Below are 16,393 nucleotides of genomic sequence, written 5' to 3'. Positions count from 1 at the left end.
AAGATAAAAGGAAGTTATACATTAAATGTGTGTAGTACGGGTTAGAACGTGCATGTGCAATATTTTACACAAAATATGAAATATTTTCACAGGTTTATTTTGTTACAGCATTTAAGGTTGTATAAACAATTCTATTAAAGGTTTGTGATTATTTAGAACAGTAAATACACTGCTCTGCAGTAGAAATATTTTCTGTGAGGACTCACATTGTTCAAGTAGTGAAGGCAGCTTTCAGCTTCATAGTAATCTTTCAATGATTCATATCCATGGAACTTCCTTGGGAAAACAAGAATAGACCAGATTACCATTTTGTAATCATCTTTTCACAGATCTCGTTAGGCTTGCATGATGGAAAGTCAATGACTGTAGCAAAACTACTACAAAAAAATCTACTGTTCGCTTAAAAATCATATTTACCAAAGATTGATGTTGTAATCATCAGGGGACTAGATTACTTCAAGAAATATTACTGCAATAACTGGGATATGAAGTGTAGTGAGGGAAAACAGATAAAAACTGAGGAGTTGGAAAGAATAAGCATGTTTTTAGAACAGGACAGAGTAGCCCAACTAGCCTCAAAGCTAAAGCAAGAAAGTCACAAGAACGCAAAGAATGTTAAAATTGGCACCAGTTGGAGCATAATTTGAAAAACATTAGACGAGCAAAGAAATGGCATAATAAAATGAATTGTCGTAAGATCCATGTTATTCTTTTTTAATTTGCACTATCTGCAATTGAGAGATAAAACTTTAAAAAAAATAATGCTGGAAGTGGGATGATGGTCGAGTCTCTCAACACTTCACTTTGGTGGACTTGAGCGCCCAGTGCAACAATGGTAAGAGCAGTGCACTGAGATAAATTACTGCTTGTAGGAAATGATACAAGTCACTTACTGAGAACAACTAACTCTTGCTTCCTGTCCCCTTTCCTCTATGCTCACAGGCGACTCAACCCCATGTAGATGGGAGGCTGGAGATACGTACTAATCTAGTGAGAAAGCATTTTGCCAACTGGCCAAACTTATTATCAGCCCTGGAACTGGTAGCCCAGTGCTGTAATGACTGAATGACTGTAGAAAGTCAGCAGAGTGGCCCACGCAGACATTGTTGCCGTCTTGGCATTTGCAACATCAAAGCAGAACCTAACAAGCCGGAAGATCCTGGAATGCTTATCACTACAAAATGCACAAAAGAGAAATAGCCTTGGAGGATTGTCTGCCAGGAAATGATTTACCATAGGTGATAAACTTCTAGTCCGAGTACTAAAGACACTTGGTCCTGTTCAGTGTAAACTTCAAAGTGCAGCAAAGGTCAAAATATTGCAATGCCCTTTTTTGTGGCATAGGACTGTTGGGATAAAGTTTGGCGATAGATCTCCTGAACAGGATAAAAATTGGATAAAAGCTTTGGCAGTAACAAAATAAGTTTTCTAAGAACCACCTTTTGTGACTACATGATTACCACTCTTCAGGGATAAGAAGTCGCTAAACTGCCTGCTCAGTCCCACACAACTACTAAACCACCAGTGATCCCAATGAAAGGTATACTTCCTTCACCTCTTTTGGTAACTAGGGTCAATGGCAGGCTATACTCTCAGGAGGGGGTGGGGGGTGAGCCGATAGCATAAGCAACCCAATCAGCTTTAATAAAATGGTTCCAAAATAAAAGAATATCCAATCAAGTTTCTGTAAAAATATAAATGATTTAATAAAAATAACCAATGCAACTACTGACTACAAACAGCCCAAAATCACCTCTGTGAAGGAAACAGAATACAGAACTTTGAGTGAAAGGGTCTTCCGATTTGATAGAAGGGGTATTGAGGCAAGAGACTTTCAACAATGCCAATATTTCAAGGATAGGTCTTGCAGAAAAGGTAGAGAAGCGGGGGCTTAAACTTCACTATGCATGTTGATCACAGAAACTGGTCCCAGGGGACATGTCCTCTTTAGAAGACCTTTAGGTCTGGTCTAAGGATCGCAACCACATCAAGCCACGCTTCTAGGGGCTGTCACTGCAGTCCAGCCGATGTCGAGACATTCACATCGGTATGATTCTAGCGAGGGTCAGCATTGAATCGGTTCACAGATGCAGGCTCCTATTGGGTTGAGGCCGTGCTAGAGACTGTGAAACTATGTATTCCAATGCGGTCTTCAGCTCAACGATAGCGTTGCTGGTTCGAGTCAGCGAATGAGACAAGTAAGGTTTGATGGATTCCAACAATTAAGTCGGCTGGAGACTAGTCAGTCAACTTCAATGGGTCGAGCCAGCATCTAGATGGCTCGAAGTGCAGCAAGCAGTTTGCATAGAGTACCAGAAGCAGCACCAAGGTGTCAAGCAGGGTTGTTCCATCTCCAAGAGGTCTTGAGGTGACAAAACATGATTTCAGCAGTTCCTGGCCTTCTATGATGCAGGCAGGCCCAGGACAAGGAGAGCCTCTAAGCTCTGCATGTCCACCTCAAGGTGGGTGGCACCTAGAGGGAGTCCTTCACCACCAATGCATAATCCTGGCTTCAGTGACACAGCCAGAAGGGAAGCACTGGTCCACAGCAGTTCACCCCAACTGTTCCCTACGGATAGTCAGGGGGCAGAGCTAGGCTTTGCCTTGGATGCGTTCGGTCTTCACCTCCCTGGCAGAGGACTTGGGAATAGGTTGTATCCCCCAGATGAATTTGTCTTGTTCCTTTGAGAGTCCAGAGAAGAGTGAAAGGAGGAAAGGTTTCCCTTACTTAGAAAGGGATTGGTCCAAAGCTATCCAGGCTGTAACAAGTGTAATTTGCCTTCTGACATCATATCCATTGTGCCTTGGCCTGCAGAAAGTGGAGACAGGAAGATGTAGAGCGCCCTAGCAGAAACAAAATGGCTTAACCCCATGGTTAGCCAACCCCTGGGCTCTGGCTACTCCAACTCCGTCCCTTCCAGAGTCTGCTGACTTCAAAGGTATTCCAGTTGTCAGCACCCTGGTGTGAGTGTGGCTTTGTTACGTCAGCAGTCCTCTGTATTCACAACACATCAATTGGATTAACACCTTGACTATGAAGGATGTCTCTTGCGCTTACTTTGTACTATTTGGACTAATACATGTAGTGACTTAATCTAAAACTGTTCTTAAGTACAAACAGACTAAATATATTACCTAGGTCTCCTTCCATCTACATGAAATGTTACTTCTGTTTTAAGTCCCATTTAAGACTATGGATGATAGTAGTTGAATAGCTCCATTTATGCAGTAACCTAATCAACCTTTCGGTTACCAGGTTTACATCATACGACCTAGTTCTGCTAAACAGGCACCATTTGTTTGGAATTGGAATGGTGAAATCGTAAATAAGGATTTACAACATTGAAAAAAGAAAAATGAATATATGTGAGCAATATCTTCGTGTTATCAATGAAGAAAAATAGCCACACAACATTGTAGACCATGATTACTCCTGGTATAAGTTATTCTCAACACTATCCATCTGTTTGCCATTTGACGGACAACATACGATCAAGCTCTGTCTAACATGTACCATTTATTCTGAATGTTGAAATGGTAATTACGGATGTAGAATACCGAAAATGTGATTATCTGCATCTGCCATGTGTGTGTACAACAGCCAAATAACATTCTAGACCACACGCACGCATTACAAAACGCCTTGCATTTGTCCACTCGAGACACCAGATAAGTACGAGACTTCTCGCGAAAATCCTACATTTTATTACTTTTTTTTTAAAAAAAGGTAATTCCTGACCACACTCACTTGGTTCCTTAACAGGGCCTGCTTACAGACACAACATCAGTTACACCGTTTTCCTCCCGAACGCGCTGCCATTTGTCATGGCAGACAACGCCTCTGCAATGACGTAGCATGCTTTCTAGTATCCCCTAACAGGAGCCCTAGAGATAGCACGTAGTTCTTTTTGTGCCACAACGCGCATGCGCCTCCTAGAAGTCACTGGTCCCGGTTCTCTGTAGCCCGAATAAGGTATACTTTAAGCTCCTGTGCCCGCAATATTTTCACTGCACTTTGCAGCGTTTGACTTATTCAATTACTTACCTGACACGTCGGGTATATGTCCCATATATTTGAAAGAATTACTACCATATGCCTAATTCTTCTTTTTCCAATAAGCTCGAGGGAACTTCTTATTGTTTAAACTTATATTTCTCGTTTAAACACGGGTCACGTATGACCTGTCAGTTTAATTACATTGTGACCACACTCATTGAGTGATTGTTTTCTGCAAAACGATAACAAGCATTAGCTTATAATCGTATACTGCCGTGTATTTTAGGACAATAAAGCCAGCTACAGAAGACCCACCTTTTCTCTGTGTCACAACCAATGACCACGCAATTCCTGGACGATACAGACGTATTCATAGACGATACAGCATCCTGCAATTGACCCTGCTTGACTTCCTTTACTGCAGGCCAGGTACCTGGCCTTTCTTTAATGCTCTTACTTAGCCTACACATCAAGATACAGAATAGAAAGTTAATCGCTCTCTGGCCTTGCAGGTTTTATGTATTCATACACCCGATGGCTTCCGCCAGCAACATACGATTGCCTTAAGGACCACCTCTCTCTACGCAGACCAGCCTGCAAGTCACTATAACCTTGTGCAGGTATGTCTAAACGTTTTCCTCATTTTGAATGTTTAATATTAACTTCAAATAAAACTCAGCCCGATTATTACAGGTCCTCCATTTAGTTATACACCTGACGCCTTCCATTCCGGGTTGTTGTCCACAGCCCGAGAGCGCCCCCGAAACGACTAGCGGTATGTTGACAAGTTCCCCCCCTCTTTTGCACTTTTGAATTAGAGTACAGCCATGAACTGGAGGCACACTCACTTGTACTTTTTGATTATATTGTTTTTAGAGGATGCTTTGAACCGCGAACCACTCTCCAATACTGCATCCACTGCTAAGTCTCTAAAGATGTCAAGTCCTGATGAGAGTTCGGAACTATTTTGTGAACCATGTTACTCACCCATCACCTTATAGTTGTCCAACAGCCCGAACTTAAAACACTACAATGTCAACAAGCTCAGACATGAGCCATACATTCAATTCTAGCTCATTACAAAATATCAAAGTACTCTGATGCATAAAGCACTGTTAAAACTAATGTCATCATCTGATTTCTTGTCATGTTTAAATTCAACAGTTATTCTGACTTCTGTTTATTAGAAATTGTGGTCGTATATTTAAACACAACTATAACTGTAATTGTCTAAATGTTTTCACTGTGTTTATTTCTCTAAAATAAATTCGTGTTTACTTTACTTCTGTGCCCCAATGGTGTAATCTAATTATGTTACACTAGGCTTTAGAATCTTGTCCACAACTGCTCCAGCGCCATCACGGAGGGGTAGCCTTTGACTCAGTTTCTGTTCTATAGATGTGGAGACATCCAGGCCACATGCTGATGCACATCAGCTCCATCATAGCTGCAAGTCTGCCAACAGTGCAGATGCTGGTATGATCCCAAATTGCTGTGGCTGTATATGTGTGTGCTCTTAGTAGTCACCATGTCACAACAAGGCATGGCGTATGGGATACATTACTCACCGTAATCGTATTTCTGATGCTTGTATCTGCTTAGATTCACATGCTGTGCATAGGCCGACATCTAGTGGAAGCTGCGGAGTATTACAGTTTGTTTTTCGAAAATGGGCGTCGACACAGGCGTGCCAGTAATACTATCCCTAGTGTGACGTCCACTGTACCCAAGATCCCTCACGCGTCTGGGATCCTCAGATTGTATTTTTTCTGACATGAGGAAGCATGAGGAGTAGCGTGAGTACAGATAATCCAAGCAGATAGACAGAAGGTAAGACTACAAGCAATCATGCGCCTTCTCTCGGAGGGGAGGAAGGGTGGGTCGCATGTGAATCTAAGCAGATACAAGCATCAGAAATACGATTACGGTGAGTAATGTATCCCTTCTGAGGCTTGTGGAATCTGCTTAGATCACATGCTGTGCATAGATTAGCGAGCAGTACCCGAAGAAGGAGGTGGGATGTGAGAAGGGTCATGAGCAAACAGGTGTCTTAGAACCGCTTGTCCCACTTGTGTATCTTTCTTGGAATGAGTGTCAATGCAGTAATGCTGAGTAAAAGTGTGAATAGAGCTCCAAGTAGCTGCTTTGCAAATGGTGTCGAGGGGAACATTTGCAATGAAAGCCAGAGTGGCACCAATGCCTCTAGTAGAATGGGCCCTTGGCGTAAAAGGCAGAGTTTTTTCAGAAAGAGAGTAACACAGCTGTATACAGTTGATAATCCACTTCGAGATCGCACCTTTAGAGACGCGATCCCCCTCTCTGCCTGTAGCTACGGAGACAAACAGTTGATCTGTTTTTCTTAGCGGTCTGGTCTTATTTACATAGTAGAGGACCGCCCTACGCACATCAAGGGTGTGTAGTTTCACCTCAGCCGAGCTTTGCGGGTTCTGGAAGAAAGCCGGAAGCTCGATGGACTGGTTTACATGGAATTTAGATATGACTTTAGGTGAGAACCTAGGGTGTGTGCGTAAAACCAGTTTGTCTTTGTGGATAATAAAGAAAGGATCTTGCACTGACAGAGCCTGAATTTCACTGACCCTTCTTATGGAGGTAATGGCTACTAAGAAGGCCGTTTTATAAGTCAGGTGTTTGAGACTACTTTTATGCATGGGTTCGAAAGGGGGGCCCATGAGCTTAGCTAGCACCACATTGAGGTCCCATCCTGGCGGTGGGTTCGAAATAGGAGGGTGAAGTCTCTTTACTCCTTCCATGAAGGCTTTAACTACTGGTACTTTCCACCACGATACTTTGTTATGGGATGTGGTGTAAGCCGAGAGGGCTGCCAGGTGTACTTTCAGAGAGTTAAAAACCAAACCTGCGTCCAGCAGGTGGAGCATGTATGTTACCACGTTGGAAGGAGTGCAATCAACTGGGTTGATTTGTTTATTCTGGCACCAAATAACGAATCTCTTCCACTTGTCAAAGTAACAGTGCCTTGTGTTTGGTTTCCTGGATTCTTTTAGGATGTCCATACACCTCTGTGGTAAATTGAGATGCCCAAACTCTATGACCTCAGGAGCCATGCTGCTAGGTTCATTGAGTTGGGTTCTTGGTGCACTGTTAGACCTTGTTGCTGGGACAGTAGGTTGTACCAGGCTGGGAGTTTGATGGGCTCGCACAGCGCCATCCTGCGTAGGTGTGGAAACCATGGTTGTCTCGCCCACATGGGAGCAACTAGGATGAGCGTCATCGATTCCTTGTTCATCTTGTACACCACCTTTCTGGAGAGGGGTTGGTGGAAAAGCGTACGCAAACATCCCTGACCAGTTCATCCACAGGGCGTTCCCTTGGGAGTCTGGCTGGGGGAACCTGGATGCAAATCCTGGGCATTGTTTGTTTTCGCTTGTGGCGAATAGGTCTATAGTGGGGAAACCCCACTGAGAGAAGAGATTTTCTACGATCTCTCTGTGAAGGACCCATTCGTGTTCTTCTGGAAGGGAGTCTCTGCTTAGGGCATCCGCTAGGAAATTGAGCTCCCCTGGAACATGTTGTGCTGATAGGAAGATGTTCCGTCTGAGTGCCCATATCCAGATTTTCTGGGCAAGCTTGGACAGATTTGGCGAACGAGTCCCTCCTTGTTTGTTCAGATAGAACATGGCTGTCGTGCTGTCCGTCCGGATCTGCACCGACAAGTTTAGTAGATGGGGCTCGAACGCCCGAAGCGCTCGGAATACTGCCAGAAGCTCTAGCAGGTTGATGTGGTTCTTGGCTACTGAGTGAGACCAGAGACCCTGAGCTGTGGGGTGGAGATGGTGAGCTCCCCACCCAGTCAGGCAAGCATCTGTAGTTACCACTGCTTGTACTTCGGGATCGTAAAAGGGTTTTCCCCTTGCGAGATTCTCTTTTGTCCACCAGTGTAAGCTCTGTACGAGTGTTGGCGAAACGACCACTAGATCGTCCCACTGACCACTTGCCTGAGACCACTGTTTCGCCAACCATTCCTGCATGGGACGCATGCGCAGACGCGCGTGGGGGACCAGGTAAATGCATGACGCCATCATGCCCAGTAACCGCATTGCTTTGCGTACCGTAATTTGTTGACCTGACTGATAATGTGGAATTTGCAGTAGTATATTCCGAATTCTCTCTTCCGAGGGGAAGGTCAACCCTTTCTGAGTATCTAGGATTGCTCCTAGGAACTGTTTTGAGGTGCTTGGCACCAGACTTGACTTCTTCTCGTTGATAGAGAAGCCTAACTCGTGGAGGAGGTCGATAGTCCTCTGAATGTTTGACCTGCAAATTCTTGGGGTTTCCCCCGTTATGAGCCAGTCGTCCAGATAAGGGTACACTGGGATTGCCTCCCTGCGTAGGTGTGCAGCTGCCACCGCCAGTACCTTGGTGAATACCCTTGGTGCTGAAGCTATCCCGAAGGGCAGTACCTTGAATTGGTAGTGGCGACTGTCCACTTTGAAGCGCAAGTATTTTTTGTGCGCCGGGAGCATGAAAATATGAAAATAAGCATCTTTCATATCCAAGGTTGCCATGTAGTCCCCCTTTTTGAGGAGGGGGATTACCTCTTGTAGCGTGGTCATACGGAATTTTTGGGGCTTGACATACTTGTTGGCAGGCCGTAAGTCCAATACTGGGCGCATTGTCAAATCTTTCTTTGGCACAAGGAAGTAAGTTGAATAGATACCCTTGTTTACCTGGTGTCCTGGGACGAGTTCTATCGCGTCCTTTTCTAGCAGAATGGCGATCTCCTCGAGAAGGATCTTCTGATGTTCTAAGGAGTGTATTCTTTGCCGTGGAGGGTGGTTCCGGGGACGCTGCAGTAATTCTCTACAATATCCTGTGGACACTGTTGACAGCACCCATCTGTCTGAGGTGATCCCTTCCCAAGCCTGGGTGAAGTTGGAAATGCGTCCCCCTACTGGGGTTGCGTGAGAAGGGACCCTGAACTGAGCGTCACTGCTTTGGCGGAGGCGTGCCACCTCCCTTGTTGGGGCTGCCTCTGCCTCTTCCACGACCTCTCTTGTTACCTTTACTGTAACTTTGGGTAGACTGCTGGTTGTTGTTCCATTGTGTACCCTGTCCTTGGGCATAGTTGCCTCTGTGAATTTTGGCCGCGTGGGCGACGAAAATTACTGTTCCCCCTCTGATTAGGGGGTTTGTTGGTAAGCTGGCCAAGGGATTTGAGAGTCTCGTACTCGTCCTTGGCATTCTTAAGTGCGTCTTCGACCGCTTTCCCAAACAATAGATCTGGTTCCACCGGCTTGTCTATTAATGAAGCCTGTGTTTCTGTTTTGAACCCCGACTGCCGTAACCACGCATGTCTCTTGATAACAGTTCCTTCTGCTATCAATCTTCCTGCGTTGTCTGCAGCGTCGAAAGTTGCTTTCAATATGCAACCAGACACGGCTCTCCCTTCTGCCGAGATCCGAGCCAACTGGCCCTTTAACGGTTCAGGAGCAGAGGCAATGAGCGCCGCGACATCTTCCTATTGATGGCAGTTGTAACTTGCCAACAGGGTGGTGGAGTTCGCAATCCTTGCTTGGTAGGCGGACGTTGAGGCTACCTTCCTGCCAAACCCGTACAGTCTTTTGCTCTCCTTGTCAGGAGGAGCTTCTGACGACGATAAGGGTGTCCCAGCCCTCTTCCGAGTGTTGGTAACCACTAGGGAGTCTGGTTTAAGATGACCTCTTATATAAAGAGGGTCAGACTGGGCTGCCCGAAAAAGTTTTTCGACTCTGGGGTTGACGGCTCTGGTGAGGTTAGGATTCACCAGGGATGGATCTATTCTACGTTGGATGGATTTAAGGATAGGGATGGTCTGAGCGACCGGCCTCCTCTCTCCCACCAACTCTTCTGCGAAGTCCCTTTCCTCCTGTACACCGTGGGTGTCGATGTGAAAATGTTCTGCTGCGCGAGCAAGAACTTCATTAAGGAGGGGTTGGTTATCAACTGGCGAGTCGGTAACTGGGGCTTCGCTCTCTACCGGGGGATCTACTCTGTAAATTTCCTCATCTTCTACCTCCTCCAGGTCCTCATCCTCCGCATAGTATTCAGACCCGGTTCGTTCCTCCATAATTGAAAACTCCTGGTCCCCTTCAGGGAAAGGTTGTCCTTGGTATCTGGGGTGTGGAGTAGAGTAGAGTAAGGCTGCACCTCGAAGGGGTCAGGTCTTTCGACCCGGGCCTTTTTACTTAGGGGGATAGGATCAGAGGAGCCTGAGGGTGTGGCCCCTTGAGGGTCATACGAAAGGAAATGTTCTGGGTTTTTGTCATAAAAATCCGATAAGGAAGACATCCTTGACATGACCCTGTCTATGTCCTCACTGGACCATTCTCTGGAACAGGGTATGACTTTAGTAGGCAACTTAGAGGATTTATCAAGGGTACCCTCGCTGGATGTTGATGTCCCAGTAGATTTATGTTTATCTGTCTGCTTGGGGTGGAAGGATGGTCTTACAGGAGTGGAAGGCTGAGCTTTCCGCTGTTTCCCTCCCTCCCCGTGCGTGGAAAAATGTTTTCCCTGCCCCTTAGAGGCCCCAGAGACTTTCGACGCCTGGCACCGAGGGTCGGGAGAGGTATCTTGTTTCGAGCGTGGGGCCTCGCTGGTGTTAACTGCGCTCTCGGTCTCTTGGAGCGCGGCCTGGGGGTGGAAGTCGTCTTCGTCTTCCGACGATCGAACTTCCGTTAATCTAGGGAGCGAGGCACTCTTGGCAAGAGTGGATGATTGCCTTGCGTCATGAGGCGATCTCGATCGAGAGCGCCCAGAGGACACCGAGTCGGACCGTTCTATCCGTGCCTCTTTCCGAGAAGTCGACGTCGTCGAGGTTCGGTTGGACTTAGTGTGCTTAGTGTGTGTAGGTGTAGCGCTTGCGTCGCCGGGGGTCTTCCCCATAGCCGCCCTGCCGGACAACCTTCCGAGGTCGGGGACCTGCGCTCGGCAGTCTTTCGACGCCGTAATGCCCTCGCCGTCCGAAAGTACGGCGTCGCTGCCATCGCTGAAGGCGCCCTCCGCTGCCATGGCTGCCTGCCTGGCGTGGTGGGCCCAACGCTTTGTCGAACGGTCCTTAAGTGTTTTAGGTTTAAACCTACTACACGCTCTGCAGTTCGCTTCGGGGTGGTCCCTCGGCAAGCAGAGATTGCACGTGGCGTGCCTGTCGACCCAAGGGTATTTGCGATTGCACTTGGGGCAGAATTGGAAAGGGGTACCCTCCATACGCACCTTGAGGCAGCGGGCTGGTAAGTGTAGGAAATATAGTGTACCTATATACCAAGAGTGAAGAGTATGTACCACCCCCCACTCTCCCTACTTGCAGGGCCGAGGCCAGCGGCCTACTAGGCCCGGGCCGAGGCCAGCGGCCTTCCGAGGCCCAGATCCGTCGTGCAGCAGCCGACGGTCGATGTCTTCTCCAGCCGTCGTCGAGATCGATGTTCGACGTTGGGGTGGGGAAGGATGTTAATAAATAATTTTAAATTGCAATAATAGCAAAAGTATGGCTAAGGCCAGGGGACTCCGCAAGATGCTTCCGACCAGTATGGCGGAAAAAAACAATCTGAGGATCCCAGACGCGTGAGGGATCTTGGGTACAGTGGACGTCACACTAGGGATAGTATTACTGGCACGCCTGTGTCGACGCCCATTTTCGAGTTTCGAAAAACAAACTGTAATACTCCGCAGCTTCCACTAGATGTCGGCCTATGCACAGCATGTGATCTAAGCAGATTCCACAAGCCTCAGAAAAATAATTACATGCCACCATTATGTTCCAAAACAGAAGTTCAAAAGATTACCTCAGCCTTCTGTAGCTTTGGTGTTGCAGCACCTGCCCTGTACCAATGCAAGGCTGTAGCTGAGGGGGTCTGCAGATCACATCTGCAGAGGTACATGTGTGCACTATCATTTTGGCATGGTGCATTCATGAAAGGGCCTCCAATTAGCAGACCTCCCTTTCAGCAACAGAATTACCTGCATCATTAAAACATAAAATCATGGGCTTTTACACCCTTGTAGATGGCAATCCGTCACACCTTGTCCTTACCAACTGGGTTTGATAGAGAAACATTTGCTGAATCAGACTTAAGATGAACCAGATACGCCCCGCATGAAACCAGCTGAATACTAAATCTTGACACAAATGTTAGCCCATCATTTGAAAAAACATGTTAACTGTAATAGTGCAGAATTTATTCCCAACGGCAGAAAAGCAACTATATAATACAGTATGGAGAAAGACTAGGGCTATCTGTCTCCTGAATAATTTCTAGATTGTATTGAGATAGTGTCATGATGCCTGCCCCCGGACATCAGGATCAAGTCCATCTGCCCTGGAAACAGGCATCCAAGCACCCACTGTGATTCCCACAATCCCAGGTAGGGGCTATATGGGTGCGGTCTTGGCGCCATAGGCGCCAGGCTCATATTGGTAAAATTACCTCATGCAGACCATGCTGCAAGAAACTTAAGCATAGGCCATCGTGAGGCCTGGAAGAGATTACTTTTCTTTAGGGACTATTTTTTGCTTGGGTGTGGTTTTGGGACTTACCAGGGACTACTTTGAAGGCTATTTAAACCACGCCCGATGAACAGCACACGCTTTGCGTTATTCTGCCTTCTGCAGCGTAACGCTCACCGTGTGCCTGCAAGCCAAGCATCCTGTCTTCAGCCACGCCCTCCTCGACTCCGGACCAGATCCTAGAAAGAAGGGAAAGAAGAAGGAAAAGTTAGAACAAGGTCACTACCCTTTGATCATCAGCAGTTCTCAGAGCTGCCGCACCATCGAATAGAGAAAAAGACTTAAAATTCAAACGCGTCGCATCGCCAGCTGCAGCGCCGCGCCATACTCACCAGTCTTCACAGCATCTCCACGACCCAGCGCAGCCTCCATCGCCTCGTCGCCGAAATCCTGGCATCTGAAAAGACAAAACAAATAACAAGGGGAGCCGAACGCCAACAAGGACAATCTTCTTTCACCGCAAGGTACTTACATGAGTTCATCGCCCGAGGCATTAATCTTCTGCACACCGTTTCTTCTTACGCCGCACCTGTAGGGAGACAGAAGGTAGTCAGTTAAATACATTTGGACCATTATTTTTCGCCGGACAGTTTGGGTAATACAGACTCTTACCTAGGCGCTTCTGCTTCCAATGAGGTGATCATCCCTCGGCTCAAGCTGCGAGAAAAGAGGGGCAAGAGTGAATAACAGACATTTTGAACTCTAAAGAACTATATGCTACTTACCTTGGAGTCATCAGTTGTCTGGAACTCACCCAAATCCTTCAGACCAGTGAAGTAACTGGTTTTCTACAAGCCCCTGCCTTCCACGCAGGATGGAGAGCTCATCTTTTCAAACTATAAGGTGAGACCAGTGAAAGGGAATACAGGTGCTGTTCAGTGGGGAACAATTGAGTGCGTGTATCCTCTCCTCTCGCCCACGGGTGGCTAATTCCCTTATTCCTACCTTTAGGAGATTATTCTTACGGGTCAAGCAGACGAAACTAGGAGGGCCAGTCCAGTCAGCCATCACCGCACTACGAGTCACGTTGGTGGAGTCCGTAACAGTCCAGTTCCGTTCGATGCCCCTGTGGGGTCCAGGTGAGCGTAACAGAACGCAAAGCCTCTCTACAAACATCCACCCAGGCGTCATGGAGACCTCGGAGACTGACCAATTAGCCCAACTACTAAGCGAACCTAGGGCAGAAGTGCAATCCGCCCGTCAAGAGACTAATGCTCTTAGGAGAGAACCGATTGTGTCCAAGGAACGTACGGATGACCTTGCCAGGCAATTACTTCAAACCCAAGCTGGGTACACGCCTTTACCTGGACTCGGGGGAGCTGCTGCTCCAGTTCCATCAAGCAACCCTGTACAGATAAACCTACCAGGAACAGTTCCTTTAGCACCACCAGAACGCTTTGCAGGGGACCCAAAAAGGTTTGCTGTGTTTATGAACCAATGCCGCCTGCATTTTTTGTGTAGACCAGGAGCCTTTCAGAATGACCAAGCGAAGGTGGCCTTTGTATTATCATGTGAATGACCAAGCGAAGGTGGCCTTTGTATTATCATATCTCAGCGGCAGTGCTGCCGATTGGTCTATACCATTAGTCAATCAGGATGACCCCATTCTTCGGGATTTCCAAGGTTTTCAACTAAGCCTGGAAAAACTATTTGTCTGACATTCTAAAGGCCAGGCCTTGGATAACGAACTTTTGTCTTTACGGCAGAGTAACCAGGATTTGTTAACTTACATCGCAACTTTCAACAGATTGATAGTAGAAACCTGATGGCCAGAGGTCAAGCAAATTACACTATTTCATTGTGGTCTACAAGGTGAACTGAAAGACGTTCTGGCACAAGTAGTGAACGCACCCCAAGATTGTGCAGAATACATAGATCTGGTGGTCCAGTTGGATCACAGACTTCAGAATCGTAAGGCAGATCGAGCCATGTTCGAGAATCGTGTATTGTAAGACCTAACGACAATGTTATCCCCAAAGGAACTGATGTATCTGAACCTATGCAAATTGATGGGGTTAAAGGACCTTTAACTCAAAAAGAAAGGGAAAGGAGGCGGCAGTTACAATTGTGTTTGTATTGTGGAACCTCGGGACACTTTTTATGGGATTGCCCAGTGAAACCACCCAAAAAGATGGTAGGAGCTGCTGACAAAAGCAATATAGAGTCTGACTCGGGGAAACGACCACGCCCGACAAGCGTAGAGGTCCGCTTGCCGAGCATGAAGGAGGACACTCAGGCCTCGCACCTAATTATACCAATGGTCCTTATTGATTTCAGGCAACCATCTCGTATGCACGGAGTGAAAGCATACATTGATAGCGGAGCTATAGGAAATTACATGGACCATGAATTGGCTACAAGCATGAACCTACCTCTTTGCAAAAAGACCACAACCGATGCCATTACCACTGTCGATGGGACTGAAATTTCCTCCGGACCAGTGACACATTCAACTTCGGAGATGACACTGTTGGGTCAAGAAGGGCATCGAGAGAGCATTGTGTTTCAAGGCCCCCCCAGTTCCAAATAATTCTGGGAATGCCATGGTTGGAAAAGCATAACCCTTGTATTGAATGGCGAGAAAAGAGTGACCTTCCCGGACTGTGCACACACTTGTTACCCAGTAGAAACCTTGGAAAAAGGCCTGGCCCCGGTCGCGAACCCGATGACTCAGTTACCTCAGGAATATCTGGAATTTCAGGATGTTTTTCAGAAAGACCAAGCAAACATGTTTCCACCTCACAGATCATATGATTGTCAGATCGATCTCTTACCCGGTGCCCAAGTTCCATGCAGTAGGATCTACGCCCTCACAGAACCTGAAAACCTCCACCTACGGCAATATCTGGATCAATACCTTGCAAATGGGTTCATTCGTCCATCCAAGTCTCCAGCAGCATCAGCTTTATTCTTTGTGCCAAAAAAGGAAGGTGACCTTAGGACTTGCATAGATTATCGCACGTTAAACCAAATTACGGTAAAAAAACAATACCTGCTGCCCCTGATCCCAGAATTACTGGACCAAGTAAAAGATGCCCGTATCTACACCAAGTTAGACCTTAGAGGGGCATATCCATCTGGTTCGAGTTAAGACAGGCGATGAATGGAAGACTGCCTTTCGCACCAAGTACGGATTGTTTGAATACCAGGTGATGCCTTTCGGGCTGTGCAATGCACCGGCAGCCTTCCAGTATTTTATGAACAATGTCCTTCGTGAACTCATTGACGTCTGTGTTGTTGTATACATAGACGACATTTTAGTGTACTTCTCCTCAGAATCAGACCATGTGAAACATGTTTGTGCTGTCCTTGAAAAACTACATAAGCATCGGTTATATGGAAAAGTGCGTCTTCCACTCTACTGAGGTTGAATTCCTTGGATTTATCCTGACCCCAAATGGAGTTCAAATGGATTCACGAACGGTGGACGCTATCCTCAAGTGGCCTTCACCCACCTCAGTTAAAAGAGTACAAAGCATGCTCAGATTTGCTAATTTCTACCGCAGATTTATTCCTGAAATCTCACATATTGTACACCCCATCATGGCCATTTTGCGAAAGAATAAACGCTTCCTATGGACCGAAGAAGCAGAAAGGGCCTTCCAGGATCTAAAACAAAAATTCACTTCTGCTCCCATTTTAAGGCATCCACGTCCTGAACTTACATACGTGGTGGAAACTGACGCATCCAGCTTCGCCATGGGGGCCGTTCTTTCGCAGAAGGATCCTGAGACTGGCCAACTTCGTCCAGTGGCATTCTGGTCAAGAAAATTCTCAGCACCCAAACTAAACTATGCTGTTACCGACAAGGAGCTACTGGACCTCAAGTCAGCGTTCAAGGCTTGGCGGCATTATCTTCTCGGTGCTAGGCATAC

At 46.7% G+C, this 16,393-nt stretch overlaps 1 protein-coding gene across 1 annotated transcript in view; it reads right to left on the bottom strand.

The window, feature by feature from the left end:
* Nucleotides 1–16,393, bottom strand: part of ABHD2 (abhydrolase domain containing 2, acylglycerol lipase) — a 491,761-nt gene that overhangs the window by 145,248 nt on the left and 330,120 nt on the right. The window contains exon 9 of the mRNA XM_069624300.1: nucleotides 207–276. Within this exon, the coding sequence (XP_069480401.1) occupies nucleotides 207–276 (70 nt within the window). The remainder of the gene's footprint in view (nucleotides 1–206; nucleotides 277–16,393) is intronic.

Source organism: Ambystoma mexicanum, chromosome 11 (assembly GCF_040938575.1).
Source record: "Ambystoma mexicanum isolate Mex_15411 chromosome 11, UKY_AmexF1_1, whole genome shotgun sequence".
NCBI lineage: Eukaryota > Metazoa > Chordata > Amphibia > Caudata > Ambystomatidae > Ambystoma > Ambystoma mexicanum.
This window is presented reverse-complemented; position numbering and strand designations above follow the sequence as displayed.